This window comes from Sus scrofa, chromosome 14 (genome assembly GCF_054392235.1).
Source record: "Sus scrofa isolate SSC_HxYL_T2T_F1_AM1 chromosome 14, Sscrofa_HxYL_maternal_Yorkshire_Landrace_v2.0, whole genome shotgun sequence".
NCBI classification, from domain to species: domain Eukaryota; kingdom Metazoa; phylum Chordata; class Mammalia; order Artiodactyla; family Suidae; genus Sus; species Sus scrofa.
Window position 1 is genome coordinate 72,526,708 of NC_139396.1, and position 26,592 is coordinate 72,553,299.

At 57.1% G+C, this 26,592-nt stretch overlaps 2 protein-coding genes and 1 long non-coding RNA gene across 10 annotated transcripts; 2 read left to right on the top strand and 1 right to left on the bottom strand.

The window, feature by feature from the left end:
* Positions 1 to 578: 578 nt before the first annotated feature.
* On the bottom strand, positions 579 to 16,734 carry LOC146396684 (uncharacterized). Its single transcript, XR_014826465.1, has 3 exons — positions 16,503 to 16,734; positions 15,223 to 16,186; positions 579 to 2,095 (listed from the first exon to the last, which is right to left on the bottom strand). It is a non-coding gene; the product is annotated as an uncharacterized LOC146396684 (long non-coding RNA).
* Positions 16,342 to 24,865, top strand: SEPTIN5 (septin 5). 8 transcript variants are annotated; one of them, XM_003133010.6, is made up of 12 exons: positions 16,826 to 16,968; positions 17,102 to 20,597; positions 21,209 to 21,305; positions 21,403 to 21,489; positions 21,720 to 21,843; positions 21,934 to 22,068; positions 22,154 to 22,271; positions 22,386 to 22,487; positions 23,264 to 23,360; positions 23,445 to 23,580; positions 23,702 to 23,804; positions 23,906 to 24,865. In XM_003133010.6, exons 2-12 carry the CDS (start codon positions 20,517 to 20,519, stop codon positions 23,960 to 23,962), a joined length of 1,137 nt encoding a protein of 378 aa, XP_003133058.1. In that variant the 5' UTR covers positions 16,826 to 16,968; positions 17,102 to 20,516; the 3' UTR covers positions 23,963 to 24,865. The 8 variants fall into 8 exon arrangements, 5 of the variants coding, with proteins under 5 accessions (XP_084850782.1, XP_003133058.1, XP_084850780.1 ...); XM_084994654.1 differs by having other exon boundaries at positions 17,102 to 19,966; XM_001929628.8 differs by having other exon boundaries at positions 17,102 to 17,112.
* Positions 24,866 to 25,110: 245 nt separating this feature from the next.
* Positions 25,111 to 25,917, top strand: GP1BB (glycoprotein Ib platelet subunit beta). Its single transcript, NM_001141985.1, has 2 exons — positions 25,111 to 25,120; positions 25,316 to 25,917. The coding sequence occupies exons 1-2, from the start codon at positions 25,111 to 25,113 to the stop codon at positions 25,915 to 25,917; spliced, it is 612 nt and encodes a 203-aa protein (NP_001135457.1).
* The last annotated feature ends 675 nt before the right edge of the window (positions 25,918 to 26,592 follow it).

Below are 26,592 nucleotides of genomic sequence, written 5' to 3' on the forward strand. Positions count from 1 at the left end.
GGAGCTGGGCGTGCAGTGTGGGTGCAGGGCCAGGCTGGCCTGAAGGGCAGCTGCAGGCCCCTCCTCTCAGCGGAAGCCCCCTCAGTCACACAGCATGTTTGACTCAGTGTGTTTTTCTTGGCTTGAATGAACAGGATTGGTTGCACTCTTTGTAATTTTTGGAATTGAAGGTATTTTTAACAAATGCAGCCAGTATCGTGGGAACATCCTGAAGTTGCTGGCGTGTCTGTTACTCTACAATCAACCCTGTCCCACCCCCAGCCTTCCTCCCTGCAGCGCCTAAGTCACTCCGTGGAGGTCTATTTTTGTTCATTAAGGTTTCAAACTGTGGTGTGGACAGAACCGAAGAGACTGGCCTCCTCTACAGTCACTCCTTTGTCCTGCCCCTGACCTGTGAAAACAAAGCAAAAGGTAGAAACAGCCAGACCCCATGGCATGTTCCAGGTAGGGCAAGTGGGGGCAGTGGCCTGCCCGCACCCCCAGCCCCCTTCTCTGTTAACTGTAGGCTCTAGTTGGGAACAAGCAAAACAAAAGTGAAATACACCACCCGTCCTCAAATTAGGAAGGTGTATTAAAGATATGTTTTATGATTTTTATTTTTTCTATTATAGTTGATTTACAATGTTCTGTCAATTTGTGCTGTACAGCAAATCAACCCAGTCATATGTATATACATTCTTTGTCTCACATTATCCTCCATCATGTTCCATCACAAGTGATTATAGTTCCCTAAGCTATACAGCAGGATCTCATTGCTCATCCACTCCAAATGCAATAATTTACAACTACTAATAAAATGCAATAATTTACAACAACCCCAAACTCCCAGTCCATCCCACTCCCTCCTCTCCTCCTTGACAACCACAAGTCTGTTCTCCAAGTCCATGAGTTTGTTTCTTCTCTGTAGATAGGTTCCTTTGTGCCGTATATTAGATTCCAGATATAAGTGATATCATACAAGGAAGGTATATGAATTATTTGCTGCTGTGTAACAAAATCACCCAGACCCTAGAGAGCATATCTTCATGTCCTTAGTGTTTATGGGTCAGGATTAGGCACGGGGGCCTCTGCTAAGCGTCTCTCACAAGGTTGCAGTCAGGGTGTCAGTCTGGGCTCAGTGTCCTCAGAAGGCCCCACCAGGTAGGATCCTCTCCCAAGCTTCAGTGGCTATTGGAGCAAGGCCAGCCACCCTCAGGTCCTTGCCACGTGGGACTCCCCAGCATGGCAACTTGTTTTATCAAAGAGTAGTCTAATCCCAGAGCAACCTCTGCAGTGGAACATGCACGATGTCCTGTGGGTTAGAAGGAAGTTACACAAACAGCAGGGATCACACCACCCATGCCTTCTGGGAGGGGAGCAGGGAGCCATCTGCCATAGAAGATGTGACAACATTCACTCGGGTTACCAACACATGCCTTGCTCTCACAAGCCTGGTAAGTGGCACAGCCTTTTCAGAAAGTGCTTTGGCTCTAGGCCCAGAGGGAGAGCACCAGCGGCCGTCTTGAACCCAGACCCTTGAGTGATCCACTTAGCCACTCTGACCCTCCGTGTCCTCTTTATGGTGGTCATGGTCACCGTTGTGTCATTTAGGGACACTTTTGGATTAGATATGATAAGTTTTAAAGAGCTGGACAAGGCAGCTCCTTGGAAGATGCACCCAGAGATTCTTGTGGGATGAAGGAGTGAGCTTCCTATTGATATGGTGGGGGCAAAGTGTTCCTTTACAAGGTTTGGATTTCTGAGGGAGCGAGACCCACTCCAGCTCCTGGGCAGGAGGAGTGAGTCAGATGTATTTTTTTGGTTTCCCAGTGCAAATAAAAGTTAGGTTTACACTAGACAGTAGTCTCTTAATATGCAACAGTGCTATGTCTAAAAAACAATGTATATACCTTAACTTAAAAATACTTTATTGCTGAAAAGTGCTAACCATCCTCTGAGCCTATAGCAAGTTGTAGTAGTAACATCAGAGGTCATTGATAACAGATGGCCCTACAAACATAATAATGAAAAAGTGTTTTTGGTTTTTTTTGTTTTGTTTTGTTTTGTTTTTTTGTCTTTTCTAGGGCCGCACCTGTGGCATATGGAGGTTCCCAGGCTAGGGGTCTAATCAGAGCTGTTGCCACTGGCCTATACCACAGCCACAGGAACACAGTATCCGAACCGCGTCTTCGACGTACACCACAGCTCACAGCAATGCCAAATCCTTAAGCCACTGAGTGAGGACAGGGATAGAACCCGCAACCTCATGGTTCCTAGTTGGATTCGTTAACCACTGAGCCATGACAGAAACTCCATAATGAAAAAGTTTTAAATATTACGAGGATTGGAGTTCCCCTTGCGGCTCAGTGGTAACAAAGCCGATGAGTAACTATGAAGATGTGGATTTGACCCCTGGCCTCACTCAGTGGGTTAAGGATCCAGTGTTGCCATGAGCTGTGGTGTAGGTCGCAGACACAGCTCCAATCTGGCATTGCTATGGCTGTGGTGTAGGCCAGCAGCTGCAACTCCAATTCAACCTCTAGCCTGGGAACTTCCATATGCCATGGGTGTGGCCCTAAAAAGAAAAGAACAGAAGTAGTGCAAGAATTACCAAAATGTGGCACAGAGGCGAGAAGTGAGTAAATACTGTTGGGAAAGTGGTGCTGAGAGACTTGCCACAAACCTTCATTTGGTTAGGAAAAAAAAAAAAAAAGCCATATCTTTGAAGTGCAATAAAAGGAGGTTTGCCTGCATATGATTCCATTTATATTTTAAAAACTGTTGAAATGAAAAAATTATAAAAAAGGAAAACTGATGACTGGTTGTGGATGGCAGGAGGGAAGTGGGTGTGGCTATGAAAGGGCCACAGGAGGGTCCTGATGATAAACCACCCTCTGTCCCAACCTTTGGCATCCGGTTGAAATGTCCTGTAGTTCTGCAAGATATTACCACTTGGAGAAACTAGGTGAAGGGCACCAGGGACCCGTAGAGACGGTGAGCCACAGGGGCTACGTGGGCTGTCAGCTGGTCTCCCTCCCAGAGCCCATTTGTCTGCTCTCAGTGTGGGCCAGGCTCCCTCTTGGGTTATAGCTGCTAAAGAAATGCATTGCACCACACCACCATTTCCACACATCTGGGAGCGGGGGCCCTGGGGGCAGGGCCTGGTGGGGGGCTGGGAGGTGCTTTCTACATCGCAAGCCATGCACCTCCCTACCTGCTGCCTCTTGGGGTAGCACTCCAACTGCAGCCACATCCTGTGCCTATGGACCCTGTGTGCCGTGCAGCTGGGCAGATGGTGTACACAGGAGGGGTTGACCAGGGTCCCAAGGAGGGTGGAGGGGTGGGGCGTCAGGGCCACAGCGCCCCCGAGCTTGCAGTTTGCTTTCTAATTTGTGGCCACAGCCAATGAAGGTGGAAACCACTGCAGTATCGTTCTCAAAATAGAGCAGCCACAGACGTTGCTTCACTACCTCCCTCTGCATCTCGCCATCCATCCTGCCTTCCTTCTGCCATCGGCCCCTTCCCTCTCCTCTCCAACCACATGCTGAGGCCCTGGCCAGCCGGCTGTGGTCTCCCAGCTGGGAGGCATCACCCCAACTCCCTTCCTCCCAGGACGCTGCCACTGCCACATTGTTCCTCCAGAACACTGGCCTGGCCATGCCACCCCCAAAACTGCCCTGGTCCCTCTCAGCAAGTTACAGTGGGGGTCTTGACCTCTTGAGCCTGCCCCTGCCTGCCCTCCCCCCTCTCCCCCCCTACTGCTCAGGCCCCTGGCACTTTGGCTGCCTCTCAGCCCTTCCCGTCCTCCAGGCTCGCTGGTGCTCCATCAGGGAGGGGCAGTTCCACTCCTCACCTCCACCCCTCTTTTTTTGGAGATGGGGGTGCTGGCTCATTTTATCCCCCAGAACCCAGGCCTCAAGGCACCCCCAGGCTGCTGCTCAGCAGTTCTAGACTGTGCCCATGCTTGTAATGCCCAGTCTTCGCACTGTGGCACATTCCTGGAGGCCGGGACACAGATCCCAGCGGAAGGGATATGCAGTCTCACTAGATGTCACCCGCCCCCTGGGACCCCTGGTGTGAGTTAACCTGGGCACCCGGCCCATGTGTATGGTGTGTGTTCAGCCTTGTCTGTGTCTTTGGCCCCCTGGCTACTGAGACTTTGCCCGCAGGCCCCAGATGTTCTCTCTCCACTTGTCATGATCCATCTCTTTCTTTATGCTCCCTTTACCATGGCAGTGATGTGATTTTCTGTAACTGTGTCTTGTCTTTTCTTGGGTGTGGAGTTTTGAGTCCCCACACACCTCCTGCCAGGGAATTCACTCAGGGAATTCATATCTCTCCTGCCAGTGAATTCACCCAGGGAATTCATATCTCTGCTGTTATCACCTGTGTGTTTTCGTTGACTGCTTCTGAGGTTTGGTCCATTTGCAGCTTAGCTTTCTAAAGGAGTGAGGGTTGCATCTGATCACACCTGTTTCTAGATGGCTTCCCTGTTTTCCCACCCCACTTTTGTTCAGAAAACCCACTTTCCCTCGCCTTTTGCAAATACTAAGTCTCCAGAGGAGCTTGGGTCTGTTCCTGAATTTTCCAGATCAATGCAAGCTACATGCCGGATAAAAATTTTCTGGGAGCCACATTAAAAAAATAAAGAGAGGAGTTCCTGTCATGGTTCAGTGGTTAATGAATCTGACTAGCATCCATGAGGATGCAGGTTTGATCCTTGGCCTCGCTCAGTGAGTTAAGGATCCTGTGTCGCCATGAGCTGTGGTGTAGGTTGAAGACACAGCTCGGATCTGGTATTGCTGTGGCTCTGGCGTAGGCAGGCACCTACAACTCCAATTGGACCCCTGGCCTGGGAACCTCCATATGTATGCCGCAGGTGCAGCCCCAAAAAACAAACAAAAAAAAAAAAGAGAGAGAGAGAGAGAAAGAGAGAAAAACAAGTGAGACTAGTTTTAACATTTACAACGTAATCCATCCAAAGATCCCTCCACCTGTCAGTAGGTGTGTACAAAAGACCGATGAGTAGTCTGCATCTTTTTCTCTGGCCTGGGTGTGTGTGGTTTCCACCAGAATAGCCAAATCCCAGGGCTCAGCAGACACTCAGGGCTGTGCCACCCTGTCCCTCCCGCCTGGCCCTCACCGTGATCCTTGTAAGGGTGTACAGGGTGTTTGCATGTCTGGCAGGTGCCTGATCCTCTCCAAGTGGAGGCTGACCGCTCAGCGCCTGAGCCCCCTCCCCAGAGAACGTTCTTCTTCCCCAGAGGGAACGGCCTCAGGGAGGCACCAGGGGCAGCTGGCATTGGGTGAGAAAGTGCGAGATCTTTATGTTTGTCTGGGACTTTGTTTGAGGAAAATTTGTTTCTCTCATTTTGCTAATAGAGGTCTGTTCATCTGCCAGATACTATGAGATGACTTCTTCATTTGAACATAGAATTTTCTTCGGATTCTTAAACCTCAAACCAGCTTTGAGGTAATGTCTTAGGAAATTTTTGGAACTATGAAAATAAAAATAGGAGCCAGGAATACGCCTTGTATTATTGCTGCTTAATTAGCTGAGGGCCTGGCTTCACGGGCTGCTGGGATGTAAATTCTGAACAAAATGGACTGTGCTTTCCTTTTTAGGACGTGTGCCTGTGCCAACATCTCCTCCTTTACAGTAAGTAGGCTTTAATTGCCTTTAGGCAAACCCTGGCCTCTTCTGTTAGTTCCATTTCACTCTTTCCGCTAAGAGGGTCCTCCTCTGTAAGACTCTTGCCCAGAGAGCCCCCGACGTGGCTTTTGGCCTGAACGTCACCATGGGAAGGCCGCATGCTTCCTGCCTGCTGCCTCAGAATCCCACAGGCTCTGGTCTGGCCAGTGGGGCCAGCCGACCACACAGCTGGACGTCTGCACAGAGGCTGGGAAAGGAGGGGACAAACCCAAGTTGGCTGGATCTGTGGACACTCGTCACCATTAGTCAGCTTGCGGTGGAACGGGACCTTCAAGTTCTCCCCGATGGTGGGGCGCAGGGCAGGGCTGCAGGGCTGCTTCGTCTGCACAAGAAGCCGGTTTGGGGCAGGGCCGAGGGCTCCTCCCTGCCCAGAAAATGCCCCTCAGCGGGTGGAGCCGCCTCGTCCTTGGCTCTTGCTCTTTTCCTTGGCTGGGCCTCTGAAGGCCGTCTGTTTCTTGACTTTCCAGTAGGTGACAGAGTCTCAGGACTCAAAATTCCAGAGCAGAAAACTTCCCACGTCCAGAAGCCCTTCCCACTTCTGGGCAGCTGACGGGTGTCCCTCTGGGCGCTTATGTATGTGCAAGCACACATGTGTCGTCTGAGGCATGTTATGCGTGTGCAAGCACACATATGCATGCAGAGGCAGATTTTTCTCTTCTGCCACCCTTTCTGCACACATGGCAGCCTGTTGTGCCCGTAGGCCTATAACTGCGTCTATTTTTTTTTTATTGTGGTAACACTCATCATGAGATCTGCCCTCATCACAAATGTTTTACAGGTTTATTAACTGGGGGCCCATCGTACAGCAGGTCCTCGAATTTAATCATCCTGCAAAACTGAAACTTTATGCCCCTTGGATTATTTTTATTACTTCCTTTTAAAGACTTGTAGTAAAATAAAATATACATAACACAACCATTGTTTACCATTTTAGCCATTTTTAAGTGCACAGCTCAGCAACATCAAGGACATTCACCCTGTCATGCAGCCACCCCCACCGTCACCTCCAGAACATTTCATCTTCCCAACCTGACGTTCTGCCCCCGTTAAACACTGACACCCACCGCCCAGACCCTGGCCCCTCCATCCTGCTTCCTGTTTCCATGAATCTGACAGCTCCAGGGCCCTCATGTAAGTAGGATGGTGCAGCATTTGTCCTTCTGGGTCCTCAAGTCCATCCTCACCGTGGTGCCAAAATGTCCTTCCTCCTTATGGCACAGTCCTATTCCACTGATGGACAAACCATGCCGGCTCACGGTACTCCTGGCGGGACTCAGGGTTAAGGAGGAGGGAGTCAGGAGAGGCACCAAAGGAGCCGGAGCAGGAGCTGGGGGAAAACCAGGTCTCGGGGGCAGGGAGGGGTCTGCAGGTGGGCACAGGCTAGGTGGTGAACAGTCTTGATGAAGCTTCTGTTCAAAAGAATGTGGGCGCACAACCAGGCTTTGAGAGGATCCCAGGAGCCTGGTGTGTTTGAAGAGAGGCAAGGAGGCAGAGTCTGGGATGAAGGAGGAGCTCAGGCGGCAAAGGAGACAGGGCAGGGCTGTGTGCACTGCGAGGCCAGAGCCTGAGGCCTGAGCCGCTGTTCTAAAGGGTCCCCACTGGGCCGAGGACTGAGTGTGGGACAGACGCATGGCCTAAGCTGAGATGGTGCAGATGAGGGTGGCATTGGGTATATCACAGGCTGATTTGTGCCCCCCAAATGCTTATGTTGAAGCCCTAACCCCAGTGCAGCATGTGACTGTATTTGGACATGGGCCTTTGTGATGAAGCAAAATGAGGTCCCTAGGGTGGCCCTGGTCCAGTAGGATTAGTGTCCTTATAAGAAAGGTGTTCAGGACACACATGAGGACACAGGGAGACCACAGCGGGAGCATGTCAAGGAGACAGGCCTTGGGCCCGCCCTGCCCACACCTTCTCCATCACATACTTCCAGCCTCCAGACTGTGAGGAAACAGACTCCTGCTGTTTAGCCACCGGGATGTGGCCCTTGTTACAGCAGCCATAGCTCCTGCCCGGGGTGACAGAGCAAGTAAGGAGTCGTGAATGCACTTTGGGATAGAATCCATGTTGAATGTAGAGGGAGAGGGGAGGGGACAAGCCACGTGACTTGAGATTCGCATTTGAGCCACTGGTGGGTGGTGACGTCACGGGCCCGTGGGAAAGCTGGGCAGAAGTGGGCCAGTCCCCTCGTGGGCAGCCAACAGGGATGTCTGTCTGGGGTGCTGTGAGAAGGACACAGACCACCCTGGGCAGCCCCCAGCAATGGTCCTCGCCCAAGCCAGGGCAAGGTCTCCTCCCTGCCTGCATGGTGGCAAATGAAAACAAAAACCAGGAGGTACCTTCGGCCTAGCAGAGGCCCTGCTGAAGCCCAGGAGACTTCCTGAATGGGGGATGCTCCCCCATCGTGGACTAGTTCCAAGATACCAGTGCTTGCTGAAGGCATCACAGCCTCTTTGGGGAGGGCTACGGAGCCTGCCCCCATCAGCAGTGATTTCTGAAGAGTTTCCTTTGATTCGAGAGTTGGAAAGGGGGGTTGTCAGCAAAGGAGAAACACTGAGATGGCCACAGATTCTTTGGTTCCAGGGATTTGGGGGGGGGGTGTGTGTCAACACCTTGGAGAGAGCCCGTGAAACATACACCAGTGCCCCCTCCCCAGCCGCCCCGACAGCACGGGCCTGTCCTTGGTGGTCAGGCCGGGGGTGGCTGCCAGCACGGAATGCGCCCTCTCACTCAGCGCCTCCCCCAGAGCCTGAGACGGCTGCACTCAGCTCTAACATCCTCCCCCGGAACCCTCGCCAAGCCAAACACGCCTGTGTGTCAGTGCAGCGTGGCTGCAGGCTGAGCTCGCCCCGCTCTGTCCCTATACCTCGTCACCCATCCACCCTGCAGTCCTCAGCCCCCGAGACACATCCCGAGTAGGGGCCAGACTCATGCTCCCACACAACTGAGATGAGAGGGTCAACAGGTCCCTCTGTCCCCCATCAGGCCTGACCACACACCACTGATGGCCACTCTTCCCCCCCACCACCATCCTGCTCTCATCTTGCGGGCCTCAATGTAACTCAGCTGGACAGGGGAGTCTCCCACCACACACTCCAATCCACCCCCAAAGGATGGCCAGAGGCAGATCAATATAGATTATCCAGGGTGTGAACAGAGAGAAAGAGGATAGGCCCCAAAACGATGAGATTTTGCAGACGGTATTTTTCAGACGGCCACAACAACGTCATCCAGCCCACGCATGCCCCCGTGAATGTCAGTGAGCTTATACTGTCCCATCGGCAGTGGGCTACAGCACATGTGATGCTGCACAGCTTCTGAGGCAGCATCTACTTTGGGGGCTGGAGGTTTTGTGCATAAAGCTGGAGGCCCCACACATTCAGGATGGTGGCCTAGCCCCCAGCAGAGACGGTGTGAAGACTTCATGGAAAAGAGGGCTCCACTTCTAGACACTGCTGAAGTCACACCAACGACCCACCTGAGCCCTTCTGAATTTCTGACCCACAGAAATTGACTAAACTGATGTTCTAAGTCACTAAGGTTTGAACTGTTACACAGCAACAGATAATCATTTCAGAACAGAAGAGAGGCCAGAAAGATATCCACAATATAGCCAAAAAAAAATTTTTTTTTTTTTTTTTTTTTTTTTTTTGCTTTTCAGGGCCACACCCATGGCATATGGAGATTCCCAGGCTAGGGGTCGAATTGAAGCCACAGCCACAGCCCACAGCAATGCCAGATCCAAGCTGCGTCTATGACCTATACCACAGTTCATGGCAACACTAGATCCTTAACCCACTGAGTGAGGCCAGGGATCAAACCTGCATCCACACGGATGCTAGTCAGATTCGTTTCTGCTAAGCCACAATGGAAACTTCTCAAACTCTTGATTTTCTTTCTTTCTTTTTTTAATGCTTTTTTAGGGCCGCACCCAAGGCACATAGAGTTCCCAGGCTAGGGGTCAAATCAGAGCAGCAGCCGCTGGCCTACACCACAGTCACAGCAACGTAGGATCCGAACCACATCTGCCACCTATGCCACAGCTCATGGCAATGTCAGATCCTTAACCCACTGAGCAAGGCCAGGGATTGAACTCGCAACCTCATGGTTCCTAGTCAGATTCATTTCCGCTGCGCCATGATGGGAACTCCTCAAACTCTCGATTTTCATCAAGATGTCATGGCAATTAAATGGGGAAAATAAAAAAATTTTTTAACAAATGATGCTAGAACTATTGGATAAACTTAGGAGGGGGGACTTTGACCTCTGCCTAACGCCATACACAAAAATTAATGCAAATGGATCATAGTCCTAAATATAACCCTGAAACTACAAAGCTTAGAGAAGAAACAGTAGAGAATAAATTCATGACCTTAGAGTAGGTAGGCAAAGATTTCTTGGAGAAGGCAAAAAAAGCTTGAGATAGAAATTGAAAAATCAATAAATTGAAATTTATCAAAATTATAAACATCTGTTTCTTAAAAGACACCTTTAAGAAAATGAAAAGCAAAACCACTGTCTGGGAGAAAATACTTGCAATGAACCTATCTAACATTGGACTTGTACACAGAATATATAAAGAACTCCTGCAGATCGGTTATAAAAAAGGTGATCCAGGAGTTCCTTTGTAGTGCAGTGGGTTAAGGATCCAGTGTTGTCACTGCAGTGGCCTAGGCTGCTGGTGTAGGTAGCATGGGTTTGATCCCTGGCCTAGGAACTTCCACATACCATAGGTGTGGCAAAAAAAAAAAAAAAAAAAAAAAAAAAAAAAAAAAGAAATCCAATTTAAGCATGGACAGAAGATTTGAATAGACATTTCACAAAAGAAGACATTCAAATGTCCAGTCATCACTAAAGAGACACCCAACATCATTAGTCATCAGGGAGGGAAATACAAATGCAAACTGCCGAGAGATACCCCTATGTATCCATTAGAATCGCGAAAATAAAAGGCTGACACTAATAACTGTTGTCAGGGATTCAGAGCAACTGGAACTCTCATACATCCTGGTGGGACTAAAATGGTACAACAATTTTTTTTGGAAACAATTTGACAGTCTCTTACAAAGTTAAACATACAGCTATATGATTCAGCCATTCTACTCCTAATTATGTACCCAAGAGAAAAGGAAATATATATATGACTCCAAATTTGTACATGCATGTTCATAGCAGCTATATTTGTAATAGCCAAAAACTAGACGCAATCCAAATGTCCATCAATGGTGAATAAATACACAAATTGTGGTATATCTGTACAGCAGAATATTACTCAGCAGTAAAAAAAAAAAAAATGAAATATTGATGCTCTTAGCAACATGAATTCATCTCAAAATAATTATGCTGAGTTAAAGTGAGATTTTAAAAGTACATATTGTTTAATTCCCTTTATTAGAAGTTCTAAGCAGGCAAAATTAATCTGTGGTGATAGAAAGCAGATCCAGTGTAAACCCCAGGGAAGGAGAGGGGGGCCACCTCTTCCTCCTACATGTGCCAGACTGGCAGGGCTGGCAGCCGCCATGTAGGGGAGAGGCACAGTCCTGCCACATGGTACCCTCCACCTAGGCAGGTGCATCCTGCCTAGGAGGCCAGGCGCAGCTGTCCTTCTGGGTGAGAGCAGGAGGTGCAACCCTCCCAGACTGCGCCAGCACCCGTGGGTACTTGTGAAGTTGTGGCTCCAAAAAGGAGGCTTTGGAAAGAGCTTGAGGGAGGGAAGTGAGCCCCAGGGACAGCTTTTCCCTCATGGCCCCACTTGGGTGGCCCCACCAGCCCTGATGGGATGCTGGCCAGAAGTGCTCAGGCTAGGCGACCGAGGCGGTGCTCCCTCCATCCCCCCCACTCCGAGCCACTGGTAATTTAAGGCTTGGGGGCTCCTGCCACTGATCCCCCAACTAGAGTGGACCTCATCTATGGTTCCCCTCGGCCTTGGGGCAGTCCCATAGTCTCAGCAGTGTGTGGGCAGAGCTCTCCAGAGGAAACCCCAGTGGTCTGCAGCCACATGGAGGGGTGGGGGGACCATGTAGGGAAATGAGCTGATACCCAGAGCCCTTGCTCTTCCCCCAAGTGGCTGTGCCAGCATGCATAGGGGTGGGGTAGGGCAGCATGCACAAGCAGCAGGGGACAGCAGGCACAGGTGGGGGCTGTGGCTGGGAGCTGGGGCCTGGCCTCAGCCCCTCCTGTTTCCTTCTGGGGCATTTTCTGGCCTGACGATCATGTGACAGAGGTAGGGCTGGGATCCAATGGGGAGCTGGAGCCAGCCTTTGGAACCCCAACACTCGGCCTTCCCTGGTGGAGAGAGGAGGTCATATCACAGGGGAAGGGGGTGCCTTGCTGGCCGTGGAGGATCTAGGTCACCACTCTGCCTTTTGCAAGCGTGGCTCTCTTGGGATTTTTACTGCGTGAACGCCTCTGGGAGCATCTCCATGTTGGCACCATCTCATGTCTCCACCTCTGCTGGTCGGGAAGCCACAGAACTCAGCGAGGACAGTCAGAGGTGCCAGCCCATAGTCAGGGAGGTCTGGGCACAGCCCCTCCTGCTGAGTCACACTGCGCTCAGGGTCTCTGCTCTCAGAGTCCTCTTCCAGGGACCGTGTCTCACCATAAGTGGACAGAGGCCCCCACTGACCCTTGTCAGAAATGGGGTACATACTGCTGCTCTGGGTCCCCAGGCTGGCCCACTACCACCAAGCACAGCCATCATTTGTCCCATTGTCCAGCTGCCCAGTGAATGGGGGACACAGCATGGCCTGAGGCTCTACCCACTTGGAAAACTGCTGTATCCCCTGCAGCACATAAGCCGCTGTGGTGGGGCTGGCAGTGCCCTCCTGGGCACTGGACTGGGTACCCCTCTAACCACATGTCCTCCACTGGAGGTGAGACTCTGTGACACCGTTCTACAGCCCTCATTGCATACACGTGCCCCTGAGCTTGAGGCAGGTGCCCCTAGAACTCCTCGGGCAGGGCTGCGGGGGCAGAGGGCACTTGCAGCTTGGAGCCTTGGAACATACCTGCCAGCACAGGGTGGAATGTGCTGGGGTGGCTGAGCCGAGCCGGCTGAGCTGAAGCAGCAGATATAGCAAGGACAGGGCTTGGTAACAGTGCCCATAAGCCATTGGAGGCAGGAGTCGGAGGCCTCAAGGCGGATGAGGCCACTTGACCTGGGCAGGTCACATCCACCTCCTGTGGGTCAAGGCCTGGGCTCAGGGTCCCTGTTCAGCCCATAGGTCTCCCACACTCTGAAGTCCTGCTTCCTTATCTGTGCACCCGCACAAGGCCCAGCCCAGCACGCAGGGCTGCCCAGAGAGGATCCATGCAGGAGGGAGGCTGGCAGGGTATCCTTGCCCTGCTTCCTCTCCCTCGGTGGGGGCGGGGCAGGGGAGACTCTCCTTCCGCACCAGGAACTACCGTGTGAGAGGAGGACCCCTGACCCCAACCTGGGCCCCCACGTCCCCAAGACTGCATGCTGAGGGGGGCCCTTGGAGGGAGACAGTGCCTGAGCTAGAGGCACAAGAACACCTACCTGCCGCATGTCTGTGTCCTGGGCAGGGTGGCAGGCGGAGCTGGATGTGGAAGCTGGCCGAGCAGGTGTGGGACACACAGGTCACAGGGTGCTCACTGTGGGCATGGGCGGGCCCCTGAGCAGAGCTTCCTTCATCAGCCACAGCCAACGCTGATCTTGACCTGGGCCTGCACCACACACTGGCCCCATACCTGGCCACAGATTTACCAGGAGTAATCCCGGGGAATCATAGCATTGAGCCTTCTTTGGGGCAGTGAGGGTCCCACAAGCTACCAGGCACAGGGGGTGGGCTTCTCCAGGGGCAGCTGGAGCAGGAGGGTGTCTCAGGGCTCCAGGTTTCGGGGTGTCTGTCTTGCTTGCCCCAGGCTGCTGCCAGGCCCAGCTCCCAGAGCGCTAGCACTGGGCTTTCATCACTGTCCCAGCCACGCGTAGGCTGAGGCTCCAAGTGAGGTCTAGTAGGAAGGCAAGCGAGGTTGCCACTGCGCATCAGTAACATTCCATTCAGGGGATTCACTCCTTTTGAGCTGATTAAGGTCCTTGTTTGTCCACCTAGAGGGCTGTGTGTTTCTCCCCCTCCTGTAGTGCCTCTTTCTTCAAAGAGGTGGTCTGATCTGACCCCCAGGGGCCAACATGACCCCCAGGCCTATCCTCCAGGCCCCCGTGGGGGGTGTCAATGACAAAGCTGTGTCCAGAAGTTCCCGTCATGGCTCGGCAGTTAGTGAACCCAACTGGCATCCATGAGGTTGCGAGTTCGATCCCTGGCCTTGCTCATTGGGTTAAGGATCCGGCGTTGTCGTGAGCTGTGGTGTAGGTCACAGACATGGCTCAGATCCCAAGTTGCTATGGCTGTGGTGTAGGCCAGAGGCTACAGCTCCAATTATACCTCTAGCCTGGGAACTTCCATATGCCATGTGTGTGGCCCTAAAAAGAAAAAAAAGACAAAAAATAAATAAATAAATATGCTGCGTCCAGCTCAGCCTCTGCCCTCCTCTTTGGCTTCAGATGGACTGAATGCTCTAGAGCTTTGTCGCCAGTGGCCTTGCTCCACCTGACACCTAATTGTCACCTGGACAGACTGCTCCACCTCTGAAGCTGGCACCTCCATTGTCACTGTCACTGTCATGGGATTTACACCATGGAAGCACGCAAGCTCTTTCCTTCTCCATCCTGTGTGACCACAGACGCCTACAAGTCTGTGCTGACAGGGAGGAGACCCAGCACCCACTAAATTCGGCCTCTTGAGAATTTCCTAACTAAAAAGAGGTTTTTTTCTGAAAAGCGTCAAGCTATTTGTAGCCCAAGTTGGCTGAACAGATTTTTCTGGGTGTAGCTTATTTTTTACTCATTAACTTCCTTTTCTTATGAATTAAAAAGTAGCATTTTCCCCACCCAGGAACATCTGACTTACTTCTCTCTGTACCACAGCCAGCCTCTCTCCCCCTGCCGGGGAAGCCGACTCAGACCCCACAAGTGCAGGCCTGAAGTGGGAAGTGTGGTGGCCGGGCCCTGCCCGCCTCGTGCTCCTTCCCAAAGGTTGTGTCCTTTGATGGGCAGGGGCGGGTAAGGGTTTCACTTGGCACCGTCTAGGCTGGAGAAAGCAGAAGAGGCCTTTTGCATCCTACCTGGCAGAACTGGAAGCACATCCTGGCTTCAGAAGTGTCCCCAGTGCCTACTTGCCTGTGGATCCTTGGATGCTGTCACCAACATCTCCCAACCAGACTAGGGCAACCCTGGTGCCTGTGGAGGGACTCAGGCTGTCCCGTGGACTCACATTTGTGGGTGACCACAGCCCCTGGGCTAGGAGCAGACAGCGCTTTCCTTCCAGGCCAGCAGCCTGTGGTCACCCCCAGGCATTCAGAAGAGGCCCGTCCCAGGCCTGCTGTGGAATCTCCTTCCTTTCCATCAGCTCCACGCTGGTTTTCCAGGCCTGGGACACTGGTCTCTAACCCAGCTTCGTTTGTGCACACACTCCTTTGGGATGCACTTACCTTAATGAAAACAGATCCCTTACGCCGTGCGCCTCGTCCTCTTTGCCTCCCTTCTCCAGGATTGTTTTCAAATTCTGGGTCCAGCCAAGCTAGGCCCTTGATCTGCAGTCCAGTTTCCTCAAGCCTGAGTTCAAATCCTCTGACCTGGGGCTACCTGGAGTCCCTCCCCCCAACCCAAGGGGGCAGTGTTGCCAGGTCCCTTTGTAGGAGCACACCTGCCCCGTCAGGGACAGGCTCTAGCCTGGCCTCCTATGTCCCCAAGCATAGGCTTGCATGGCCTGCTCTAAATGTCCAACTGAACCATTTGGCGAAAGATCCAGGTCCCCTGAGATGGGATCCACCCCCTAGCCTCTTGGGCTGGTGAAGGCTCAGAAGCCCTGCCTGGCACTCCAGGTGTCCCCCCTGGCCCCAGTCTTTCATCTACAATTCCAAATGCCCAGAGGCTCAGAAACAAAGGTTTTCAAAACTTCGTGGCAAAGCCAGTTCTGAACTGGCTGTTTATTATGGTCTTTATTCCAGTTCCTGTGAGCAGTTGTTTCACCACAAAATCTCAACATGGTTGATTATGGGGTGCAGTCTCAGGATCCAATGAGGTATAACGTAATATGCAAAATATACACAAAATTCTGATTCCAATCACATCTGGCCCCCAGGCCTGGATGAGGGGCTGGCCTGGTGGAACATCCCCGCACTCATCACAGCGCTGGACCAGGCAGAGTACAGATAGAGGGAACCAGGGAGGGACAGGGATTCTTGCATGCGGAGAGAGGGGTACAGGGCACAGCAGCCCTTCTCCATGGGGACCCTCACCTGGGAAGCTAGGTGCCCCAGGCTTGACTGCCCCTTTCTGAGGGACACCTGGATTGTGACAGTGACAGGAGGCACTCATGCTCCGGAGTCCTCAGCTTCCCCATCTGGAGCTGGGGTGCAGGCTCTGGCGGCAGGGGAGCAACCCTTCTCAGGATGGTACCAGCTCTGCCTGTGGGTCTGCAGAGCAGAGGGTGCATGGTGGCTTCACATACGGCTGTTCTGTCCCGAATGGCAGCCCCTTCCTCCCCAACAACCCTGGAAAAGGGGCGGGAAGACCGCCCAGGGGTGTGTCTGAAGAGCAGCTTTAAGAGGAGAGCTGGGGCTGCCCCTCCACTGCCTACCCCAACCCCTGCCAGGTAACAGGCCTTCCACACAGCGACCATCATCACTTTTCCTGCCATGGCCAGGAAGAGGACACCCCAGGCCAACGTTCCCCTCACCCCACTCCCTGCCCCACGTCCATCTTGATGAGGTGAGAAGAGCATCCACTGACCTCAGCGGGCAGAGACCTGGGGGGCAGGCTTTACACGCGGGCCACACCAAGGATGACCAGAGGCCCAGGCCTGGACTGAGGTCCCACGAGGGCAGAGGAGTCAGAGCCAGGGAGGGGGAACATGGGCGGGGGCCCGGCATCGGGGAGGGGAGGGCGATGGCCTCGTAGGTCTCACGGGGTCCGGGAGCCAGCCTTTGGGAGGCGAGGGCGTCTCCCCAAGCTGGAGGCAGTTGGGGGCTCCCAGGTCCCTGCCCCCGCCGGCCGCGCCGGGTCGCGCGTGGGCGCGGCGGGTGCCGATTGGCTGGCGGGCGCGCGGGCGGGGCGGGGCGGGCGGCGGCGCGGAGGGGCCGGTCACCCTGCAGCCTGGCCTCGGCCTCCGCTCGTCGCCGCCCCGCCCGCGTGCACGTCCCCCAGGCGGCCACCATGAGCACAGGCCTACGGTACAAGAGCAAGCTGGCGACCCCAGGTGAGCCCGGCGCCCGCCCGCGCGAGCGCGCGCGCCTTTGTCCCCGCCGCCCGCCAGTCTCTCACCGTGTGTCTCCGTCTCTCCCCCGCCCGCCGGCCCGGACCCCGACCCGACCCCCGACCGGACCGCGCAGAGGACAAGCAGGTACGTGTGCGCTGCTGCTCACCCCGCCCGCTGTCACCCATTGTGCCACCAACACCGCGGCACCCCGGCGCGACCCCGCCCCCGCCAGCTGTCATCCCCCCCCCCCCGTCGCGATAAAATAACCGATAAACGATTGTCCAGCTTGGGCAGCACCGCCGCCCTGGGGCAGCAGAGAGGAGGAGTGAGCGGAACCTCAGGGCCTGGCTCTGGACCCTTAAGGCACGCCCGTGCCCCCCTCCCCGGATGGGGGATGGGCCTGGTGCCCTTCTCTCACTGGTCCAGTACCAGCATCTCGCCTGTGATCATGTGTGCTGGAGGTCCTGAGTGAGACCATGGTCCTGGAAGGCCACGGACTGGGGGAGGGGTCTGAGTACACCAGCCAGGGCCAATCACTGAGCAGCCCCACAGGAGTGCCTCTGGCCACTCCACCCAACTCCTCAGCATCTTATGTCTTCTCTCCCCACACCAGTTTGGACAGGCTGATCTGTGGCCAGGCCTCTTCCCCAGACTGAGAGCCTCCAAGGCCTGAGTCATCCCAGTGCCCAGCTCCAATGGCAGACCTAGGGGGCACAAATTGGTTTCCCAAAGGGCCAGCCTGGACCCCACCCTGTATCACAGGGCCCGACCATAGGCTGGCCTGGGCACCCACTCTGAACCCAGCTGAGGTCAGATTTAAACAGCTGGGAGACCCCCAAGAAGGGATGGAGGACTGGGTAACCAGACCACCTGGGGTCTATGGGACAGCCCTGCCAGGGGCCTCTCTGGCTTGAGCTTGACCATCTTTGGGGCAGAAACAAAGGGCTGAACTCTGGCATTGGGGTAGCCTTGGCAGCTCTTGCCGAGGATGGGGGTTCACACCCTGGGCGAATGCTGGGTGGAACCCCAGAGTCCTGGCCCAGATGTGGCAGGTGGGCCAGGAGTGGCCCCGGAGTCACCGGTTGCCCACTGCCAGGCCCCTGGCAGGGACGCACCCCGCCCTGGGACAGGTGAGGCTCATGGGGAGGGGCCTCGTCAACCTCACCTTGCCAGCAGGGGGCTCCCTGGGGGGCCTAGGCCAGGAGCTGCCTCCCCATCGGGGCAGGTCAAACAATGACAGAGATGCAGGGGCACACCACCACCAGGCTATTGTTCTAGGGAGAGAAAGATGGAAGGCCTGGGGGACCAGCCCCCACTCTTCTCCTGGGCCTGTGGGCTGGCGCTTGGAGTCACTGGGCAGACAGCTGCTGCTCAGCACTGCTCAGGGACCCCCTGCTCAGGCCTGGGTCTGTCCCTCCTTGAGCTAGGGTGGGACCAGCATCACCCATCTCCTGCCCCCAGGACCAGAGGGAGAGGGCATTGTGCAGGGGGGTGGGGGGTTGGGGAGGCCCAGGAGGGCCAGGGAGCCAGGTGTTTGGGGAAGGCACCCCATGGGTCTCAGGGGAGCTAGAAGCACGTGGCAGCCTCACTGTTTCATTGTTGGTATTACTGAGCCTCAGCCTGTCTACACTCTGGGAAAGGGCGCCCTCTGTCTCTGTGCCCACCCCATCTCAGGCACTGGGGAGGGTCTGGTGGCCCTCACTGCCCCTCCCCCAGGCCCACCCCCACCTCAGGGAGTGATGGAGGCTCTGCTGGCTCTGCCGGCTGTTTCCAGAGCTGACTCGGGTGATTCTAAGAATGGAAATGCCTCGAGAGTGTCAGTCACCAGGAGGAGGTGGGTGCAGTGCTGTCTATGGCTCAGGAAGTCCTGAGGAGTATTTGTTTGCCTCAGAGGCCAGAGGAGGGAATCCACAGGCCCTGTTTGGGCAAGGTTGGGAGACAGGGCAGGTAGGGAGAAGCTGGTCTTCCTGACCTGGGCCTCCCCTGAGGCTGGACCTCACCGATGGGAACATTGAGGTAGTCGGGAGCAACAAGCTCCATCAGGAGCCAGGCTGTGGAGTCCTGAGCCTCCTTCTCAGTCTGGTTCAGGCCCAGCTCTCTCTCTTCTCCTGGAGAGGCCCTGGGTCTGAGATGCCAGCCGGTATGGGCAGGAGCTGGGCTGAGGGGCTGTATCTAAAGTGGACCAGGGGTGGAGGCTGAGTGGGACTCATCCCAGAGGCCTCCTGCAGGTCAGCGTGGCCGAGGGTCGGGGCCAGTGTGGAGGCTTTCTCAGCACAAGGGCTGGGGGACAGGCTCGGGGAGCCAGGCCTGTGGCTTCCCCCCTTCTCCTCTCGGATGAAAGGCTCCCCTGTTCCAGTAATGGGCCCACCCCTCCTCCCCAGGTGCCAGCATCCTCCAGGCCTCACAGAAGCACCACAAGCCAGGACAGGGGGACAGAGGCCCCTTAAGCCGGGAGCCAAGAAGGGAGGGCCTGGGTTGGGGAGGGGGGGCACCTCACTGACACAGAGTCCAGGGCACGCCTCTTCCCACCCCAGCTCCATCGCAAGCCTCCCTTCCCACTGGGCTGGCACTGGCTTGTTCAGTTTCTGGTGGGGTCCCACAAGCAGGATGGGTGAGGAAGGGTGCAGGGGCTCAGGAGACCCCTGTGGTTCCTGGGGTGGCCACACAGGGGTGAGGGCTGAGCTGGCAGGAGCTTTCCAGGCCCTGATTTGCCCAGTCCTGTGGCTGAGAGCAGGACTGGAGCTCAGAAGGAGTGACCCCTGTGGAGGGGCCCACTCCAGTTCCCCTACCTGTGCTGGCAGCGGCTGTCTGGGGGCCAAGGTGGCGGGTTTGTGGAGCTACACACTGGCCACAGCTTCCAAGTTTGTGAAGGTGGCGACGGGAGGGTGCACATCTAGTGTTCTGACGGCCCATGCCCCCAGCGTAAGCCTCCGTGGGCCTGGGTGGGGAGGTGGGCTCTACCCTCGCAGGTTCTCCACGTGTCTCAAGGGCTACAGCGGTAAGAATTCCCCAGACACCCGGCGCACACACACACGAGGGACAGGTAGTGCAGGGAGGGGTGTTCCCGTGGGTAGTTGGGGCGCCGCTGTGACACCGCCCCGGGGAGAAGGGGCGCATCGTGCGCGGGGATGGGGGCTTCCTTGGGCGCCCTCTGGTGGGTGGGACGCTGCAGCGCAGACCCAGTGGACCCGGCCCCCCGCCCACCCTTGCGCGGTCGTGGGACTGACGGACCCAGCCGCACCGTTCCGCGCAGCGCCGCGCAGCCGCTCGCCCCTGCCGAGCTCCGTCCTCCTCCGCTCCGGTGGCTCCGCCCGCGCGGCCCAATTTCCAGGCGACTGTCTCCGGGAGACTGCGCGCTCCCTCTGGTGAGAGGCCCCGCCTGTACCGGGGCGGGCCTGCCTGGGGCCGGAGGAGCAACGCGGTAGCCCCGGGGCGAGAACAGGACGTGGGGCCGCACAGCCTGCAGGCTCCTCGTCCCCGCGTAACTCCAGGTGGGCCTGACGTGCTCTGGGTCCCAGCGCAGCGGGTAGGGGCCCCGGGTCGCTGCGATGGACTCTCTGGCAGCACCCCAGGACCGCCTGGTGGAGCAGCTGCTGTCGCCTCGGACCCAGGCCCAGAGGCGGCTCAAGGTGTGTGTGGAGAGGGAAGTGGAAGGTGGGTCAGTTGTGCACTGACCTCAGCCCGCATACTGGGGATGCGTCAGGGGCCTCTGGGCCAGGGTCGCTGGGGTGGGCCGGCTCAGAGACTGGGGGCGGCTGGGCGCCGATGTCTATAAATAGCCCCTGCTCAGCCATTGTCGCAGTCAGCCACCCCCGCTGCTGGATCAGGGCCAGAAGGGGGCCTCCCACCCTTACTTGGGAGGGGTGAGTATCGAGGCAGGGGCTTCTCCAGCCTTGAAGGCCTTGGGCGTGTCTGAGGAGTCTGGGTCCTGGTGCCCTCTGCCCAGCACCTAAGAGAGGACAATGCACTGCCTGCTGTTCCTGCTGGCCCCTCCACACACACACAGACATAGTCTTGGGTCCCTGCAAAGCCTTGGGAGGCACCTCCAGCCTCCACCCTACCTGCCTTCCGCCTCCAGGCCTTTGTCCACACGCCCTCACACATTTCTGCCACTGAAATGCCCCACTCTGGGGACCCTACCTACCTCTGCCTGGCCTGAGCTGGGTAGGGGGCAGGGCACTGGGCTGCCCCAGGAACTGGGAACCATCACAGTGCCCTGACCTGCCCCGCCTCCGCCCAGGACATCGACAAGCAGTACGTGGGCTTCGCCACACTGCCCAACCAGGTGCACCGAAAGTCCGTGAAGAAGGGCTTTGATTTCACGCTCATGGTGGCGGGTGAGTGGACCAGCTTCCAGGGCCGGGGGGTGGGGGGCACTGGTGGTCAGGCTCAGCCTCAGACCTGACCGGACTCCCCCACTGCACCCGAGGGCAGGGGAGTCGGGCCTGGGGAAGTCCACGCTGGTCCACAGCCTCTTCCTGACCGACTTGTACAAAGAGCGGAAGTTGCTCAGCGCCGAGGGTGAGTGAGCCTGTTCGGCCCTGGTACTGGCCACTGTCCCCTGCTGCCTGAAACTTCCCAGGGTTACCTGCAGGCCCAGCCCCGCTCCTCTGTCCCTAAAGCATGCCTCTTCCATTCAGGGTCCAGACCAGGGATAGGCCCCATGGCCAGGGATGAGAACGAGGGTCTGGGTTTCCCTGGGGTTGGGTGAGGGTCACAGAGGCAGGTTCAGACCCCACCCCCCACCACAGAACGCATCAGCCAGACGGTCGAGATCCTGAAGCACACGGTGGACATTGAAGAGAAGGGGGTCAAGCTGAAGCTCACTATCGTGGACACGCCTGGCTTTGGGGACGCCGTCAACAACTCTGAGTGGTGAGGCAGGCCTGCCCTGCCCGGACTACCCCAGCCTCCCCTCACCCCCCAGCCCCACCCAGCCTGGCCTCATGTGCTCCCTGCCCCCAGTTGGAAGCCCATCACTGACTACGTGGACCAACAGTTTGAGCAGTATTTCCGGGACGAGAGCGGCCTCAACCGCAAGAACATCCAGGACAACCGTGTGCACTGCTGCCTGTACTTCATCTCCCCTTTTGGGCACGGGTATGTGGGGACCCAGGCCAGGTGTGCCAGTTGCTGCCCATTCCCCATGGTGCCCCCTACCACCGCCTAGGCCCCATTTACACAGGTTGCGGCCAGTGGATGTGGGCTTCATGAAGGCACTGCACGAGAAGGTGAACATCGTGCCCCTCATCGCCAAAGCCGACTGTCTGGTCCCTGGTGAGATCCGGAAGCTGAAGGAGCGGGTGAGCCTCTGAGGCAGTGCAGCCCGGCCCAGACTCTGGGGCCAAGGGCAGTTGGGTTGGGTGGCATGCTGACTGGGTACCTGCCCCTCACCTGACCACCGTTGCCTGCCGCAGATCCGGGAGGAGATCGACAAGTTTGGGATCCATGTGTACCAGTTTCCTGAGTGTGACTCAGACGAGGACGAGGACTTCAAGCAGCAGGATCGGGAACTCAAGGTGTGTCTGCAACCCCATGGGGTGGGGAGGGATCCAGAAGCCTTTGACACCAGGCCTAGGGGAGGGCCCAGGCCCAGGCCCAGGACTGATCTGGGTGGCAATACAATCTTCCCCTGGGGCCGGGCCAGGGTTGCCCAGGCCCCCTCCGCCACATCTGGCATGTGCAATTTGGTTAATAGGTCAAGGAATGCTTGCCAGGACTGAAAGGCACAGCTACTGGTCAGGCCCCCACCCTCACCCTGCTCTCAGCCCCCTTCCCATGCTTTATCCACAGAAGGGCCCAGCCGGCCCAGTGGTCTCAGGCCTACGTAGCCCTAGCACCAAGAATTCTGAGCTCCAGGGGAGGACATGGCTTTGGGTGCCCCAGGGGATAGTGGCAATGGCAAGCCTAAGCTGGGGACAGGTGGCCACCAGGCCAGCAGCAGGGTGGGCCTTTTACCCCAAAGTCAGCAGGGGCCTCACTAACGGGAGGCATGGGCTCAGCTCTGGGGAAGGAAGGGAGGCATGAGGGGGAGTGATTTTTGATGGGAGGGTTTTAGGAGGGGATGGTACTCCTCCTTGGGCACTGCCCAGGCAAAAACCCTAAGGTGCAAGTTGCATAGGCTCTGGCTTCAGCTGGCAACAGGCCAGAGGTGGGAACAACAGGATCTCTTTGGGGAGAGGTTGTTGATGGTGATGCTGGAGGGGCCGGCCAGGTGCTGAGTGCCCACGCCCCCTCCCACCACTGACCCCACACCCCCGCTAACTGGGCATGAGCCCTTGCACCTGCCCCCCAGGAGAGCGCACCCTTCGCTGTTATCGGCAGCAACACGGTGGTGGAGGCCAAGGGGCAGCGGGTCCGGGGGCGACTGTACCCCTGGGGGATCGTGGAGGGTGAGTTAAGGCCTGGGGCACAGCACTTGGGTGGGAAGGCTCCACTGGGCTGGCGCCCAACCCACTGCCTGTCCCTGCCCGCAGTGGAGAACCAGGCACACTGCGACTTTGTGAAACTTCGCAACATGCTTATCCGCACACACATGCACGACCTCAAGGACGTGACGTGCGACGTGCACTACGAGAACTACCGGGCCCACTGTATCCAGCAGATGACCAGGTGTGCACTCCGCTCCCCCCCCCCCCAATCCTGTCCAGAGGTACAGGAGCTGCAGGGCCTTGGTATACTGGGGAGGTCAGCCCAGCCCCCAGCAGTTGTGTCCCTGGTGTCCACCCTACAGCAAGCTGACCCAGGACAGCCGCATGGAGAGCCCCATCCCCATCCTGCCACTGCCCACCCCAGATGCCGAGACGGAGAAGCTCATCAGGATGAAGGATGAGGAGGTTGGCAGGCAGCGGGGGAGAGCTGGGGCTGCGGGTGGGGGCTGGGCCCTTCCCCTTGCATTTCTCACCCCACCCTCTGTTGTTCCTGCCCTGCCCCCCAGCTCAGGCGCATGCAGGAGATGCTGCAGAAAATGAAGCAGCAAATGCAGGACCAGTGACCCTGCTGCAGCCCCACGTTGTCATGGATATACTGCCCACTTCCAGGCTGGCCCTTCCCACCCCTGGACCCCGACTGGCCTGGACTCGACCCCGGATTCATCTGAATCTCCAACAGGCCTGGACACAACCCCAACCCCAGAGTGGCCCAGACCTGGACTTTTCCCTACTGTTCCCTACCTGACCCAGAGACGCGGGGTTGCAGCCCCCAGCCAACCCTAATTTATTCTCAGCATTAGCTCCTCCCCTCATTTGTATCTGATTCTATGGGGCCTGGACAATGCTCCCCTGCCCCCAGCCCTCTCTGGCCTTGGGGGAGCAGGGGCTAAGTTGGATGGTGACTTTTGAGGTCACAGCACTCCGCCTCCAGGCCCTACTCCGAAGGGCTGGTAAATCAAGGCAAACTAGGGGAGCCGATCCCAGGATCCTGGCCTTTCCTCCTGACCTGGTGCAGCAGAGTGAACTTGGGAACACTCACTCTGTGCCTAGGTGGCCAGGGCCTTCTTACCTCCTGACCAACTCAACAGGCAGCTCAGCAGGCAGGTTGGGCAGCTGAAGCAATTAGGATCTTTCCAGACCTAAGGAGGCCAGTTGGCTGCTGGGGAGGAAAGTGGGGGCTGGGATGCCCGTCAACGCCTGTGACCATCCCCCAGGGCCATGGCCCTACTGGGCTCTAGGAGCAGTGGGGGTGGGCAGCCTGGCACCCCCATCCTGCACCACCCTCTCTGCCCCTGGGGGCTGGAGGGCTCTTCTCGCCAGCGCTCTTGCCCTGGGTTCCTGAGTCCTTGGTACCCCCCCTCCTTCTACCCGCATGATCCCTGCCTCCGAACCCCCTTCTCGGTTTGTTCATTTGTGAATGCTGCGTCCTGTCCTGGTGACAGGAGAACAATGTTGGTGAACTCGCAGAGGGTGTCCGTGTGCTCCCTGCACTCCTGGAAACGGTGGGGCGGAAGTTGGGTCGGCCGGCGGCCTGGCGATAGCGCTCTATCTGCGCCGCGGGCTCGGCCTCCGGGTTATTTCTGGCGGGGAGGCCGCGCTGCGGTCGGTTCCGCGGGCACGCTCGAGCCTGGCAGGGGCGGGGCGGCCTTATCGCCTGCTTCTGAGGCCATTGCCTCGTGCTCCAGAGCTAGCCGGTCGCCATCCTCTCGCCATGGGCTCCGGTGAGTCTGGGGTCGGAGGTGCTCGGTCCTTTTGGCCTTAGTCGAGAGATACCTGGGTCAAACTCAGCGGGTACTTCCAACCTGCGCGACAGGCAGTCGGGTGGAGAGGCTCGCGGGCGACTGAGGGGTAGGGGGCGCTCAGGAACCCTGTCAGGTGGCCCGCTGGCCGGCCTCATCGTGGCGCTTCCCTTCCAGGGCCGCGCGGCGCGCTGAGCCTGCTGCTCCTGCTGCTCGCGCCGCCGATCCGCCCGGCCGTGGGCTGTCCCGCCCCGTGTCGCTGCGCGGGGACGCTCGTGGATTGCGGGCGTCGCGGGCTGACCTGGGCCTCGCTGCCCGCTGCCTTCCCGCCAGACACAACCGAACTGGTGCTGACAGGCAACAACCTGACGGCGCTGCCACTCGGGCTGCTGGACGCGCTGCCGGCGCTGCGTACCGCGCACCTGGGAGCCAACCCCTGGCGCTGCGACTGTCACCTGGTGCCGCTGCGCGCCTGGCTGGCCGACCGACCTGAGCGCGAGCCCTACCGCGACCTGCGCTGCGCGGCGCCCCCGGCGCTGCGCGGCCGCCTGCTGCCCTACCTGGCGGAGGAAGAGCTGCGTGCCGCCTGCACGCCCGGCGCGCTCTGCCACTGGGCACTAGCGGCGCAGCTCCTGCTTCTCGGCCTCGGGCTGCTGCACGCGCTGCTGCTGGCGTTGTTGTTGTGCCGCTTGCAGAGGCTGCGCGCCCGCATCGCGCGCAGGTGGGCGCTAATCACACCACTGGCAGCTGAGCCCGCGACAACCGAGCAGAGCTACTGACGGGACCCGCCGCGAGCGCGTCCTCCGCTGGCACAGTCTCCCTGACATGCCTCCGCAGCCCCAGCACAGGAGCCCTGCTGCTGCGAACGCACCGCCGGCGAGGGAACCCACGCCCTGGACGCTGGGGCGGGCCCGGGTCCAGCTGCCGCCTAGACCTGCTGAGCCACCTATGCCATCTTCAGTGCGAATAAACCCTGCTCCCCTCTGGCGGACCTGTGCACCGTGCGACCCGAACTCTCCCTCCCAAAAATGAGGAAAAAGTCCAGGGGCTGGTTCAAGGGGGCACATCACGTTGTCATACACACACATCACCTCCTGGCAAGAGCGAGGTCCATGAGCAAACTCCGCGACACTGGCTTTCGCTGAAGTTTAAGTAGGAAGAACTCAAGGGACAGTGACCAGGCTGTGGGGATCGAGTACACTGAGGGGACAGTGGGGATACTGGAGAGAACACTGGGGACAGTGAAGGCCCCAGGAGCAGTGTAGATGCAAGAAAGAAAGGATGTTGGGAGTGGCAGTTTCTGGGAGTTAGGGTCTTCAAAGTGGCTCTGAGGACAGTTCAGGGTGTGAATTTTCGCCAGTGGTAGTGACCATGCCATGTAGGTAGCTTTCAGGGGTCAGGGCTGGACAGGGATGATGAGAACCATTGGGTAGTCCAGCTGGGACTTCCCAGGC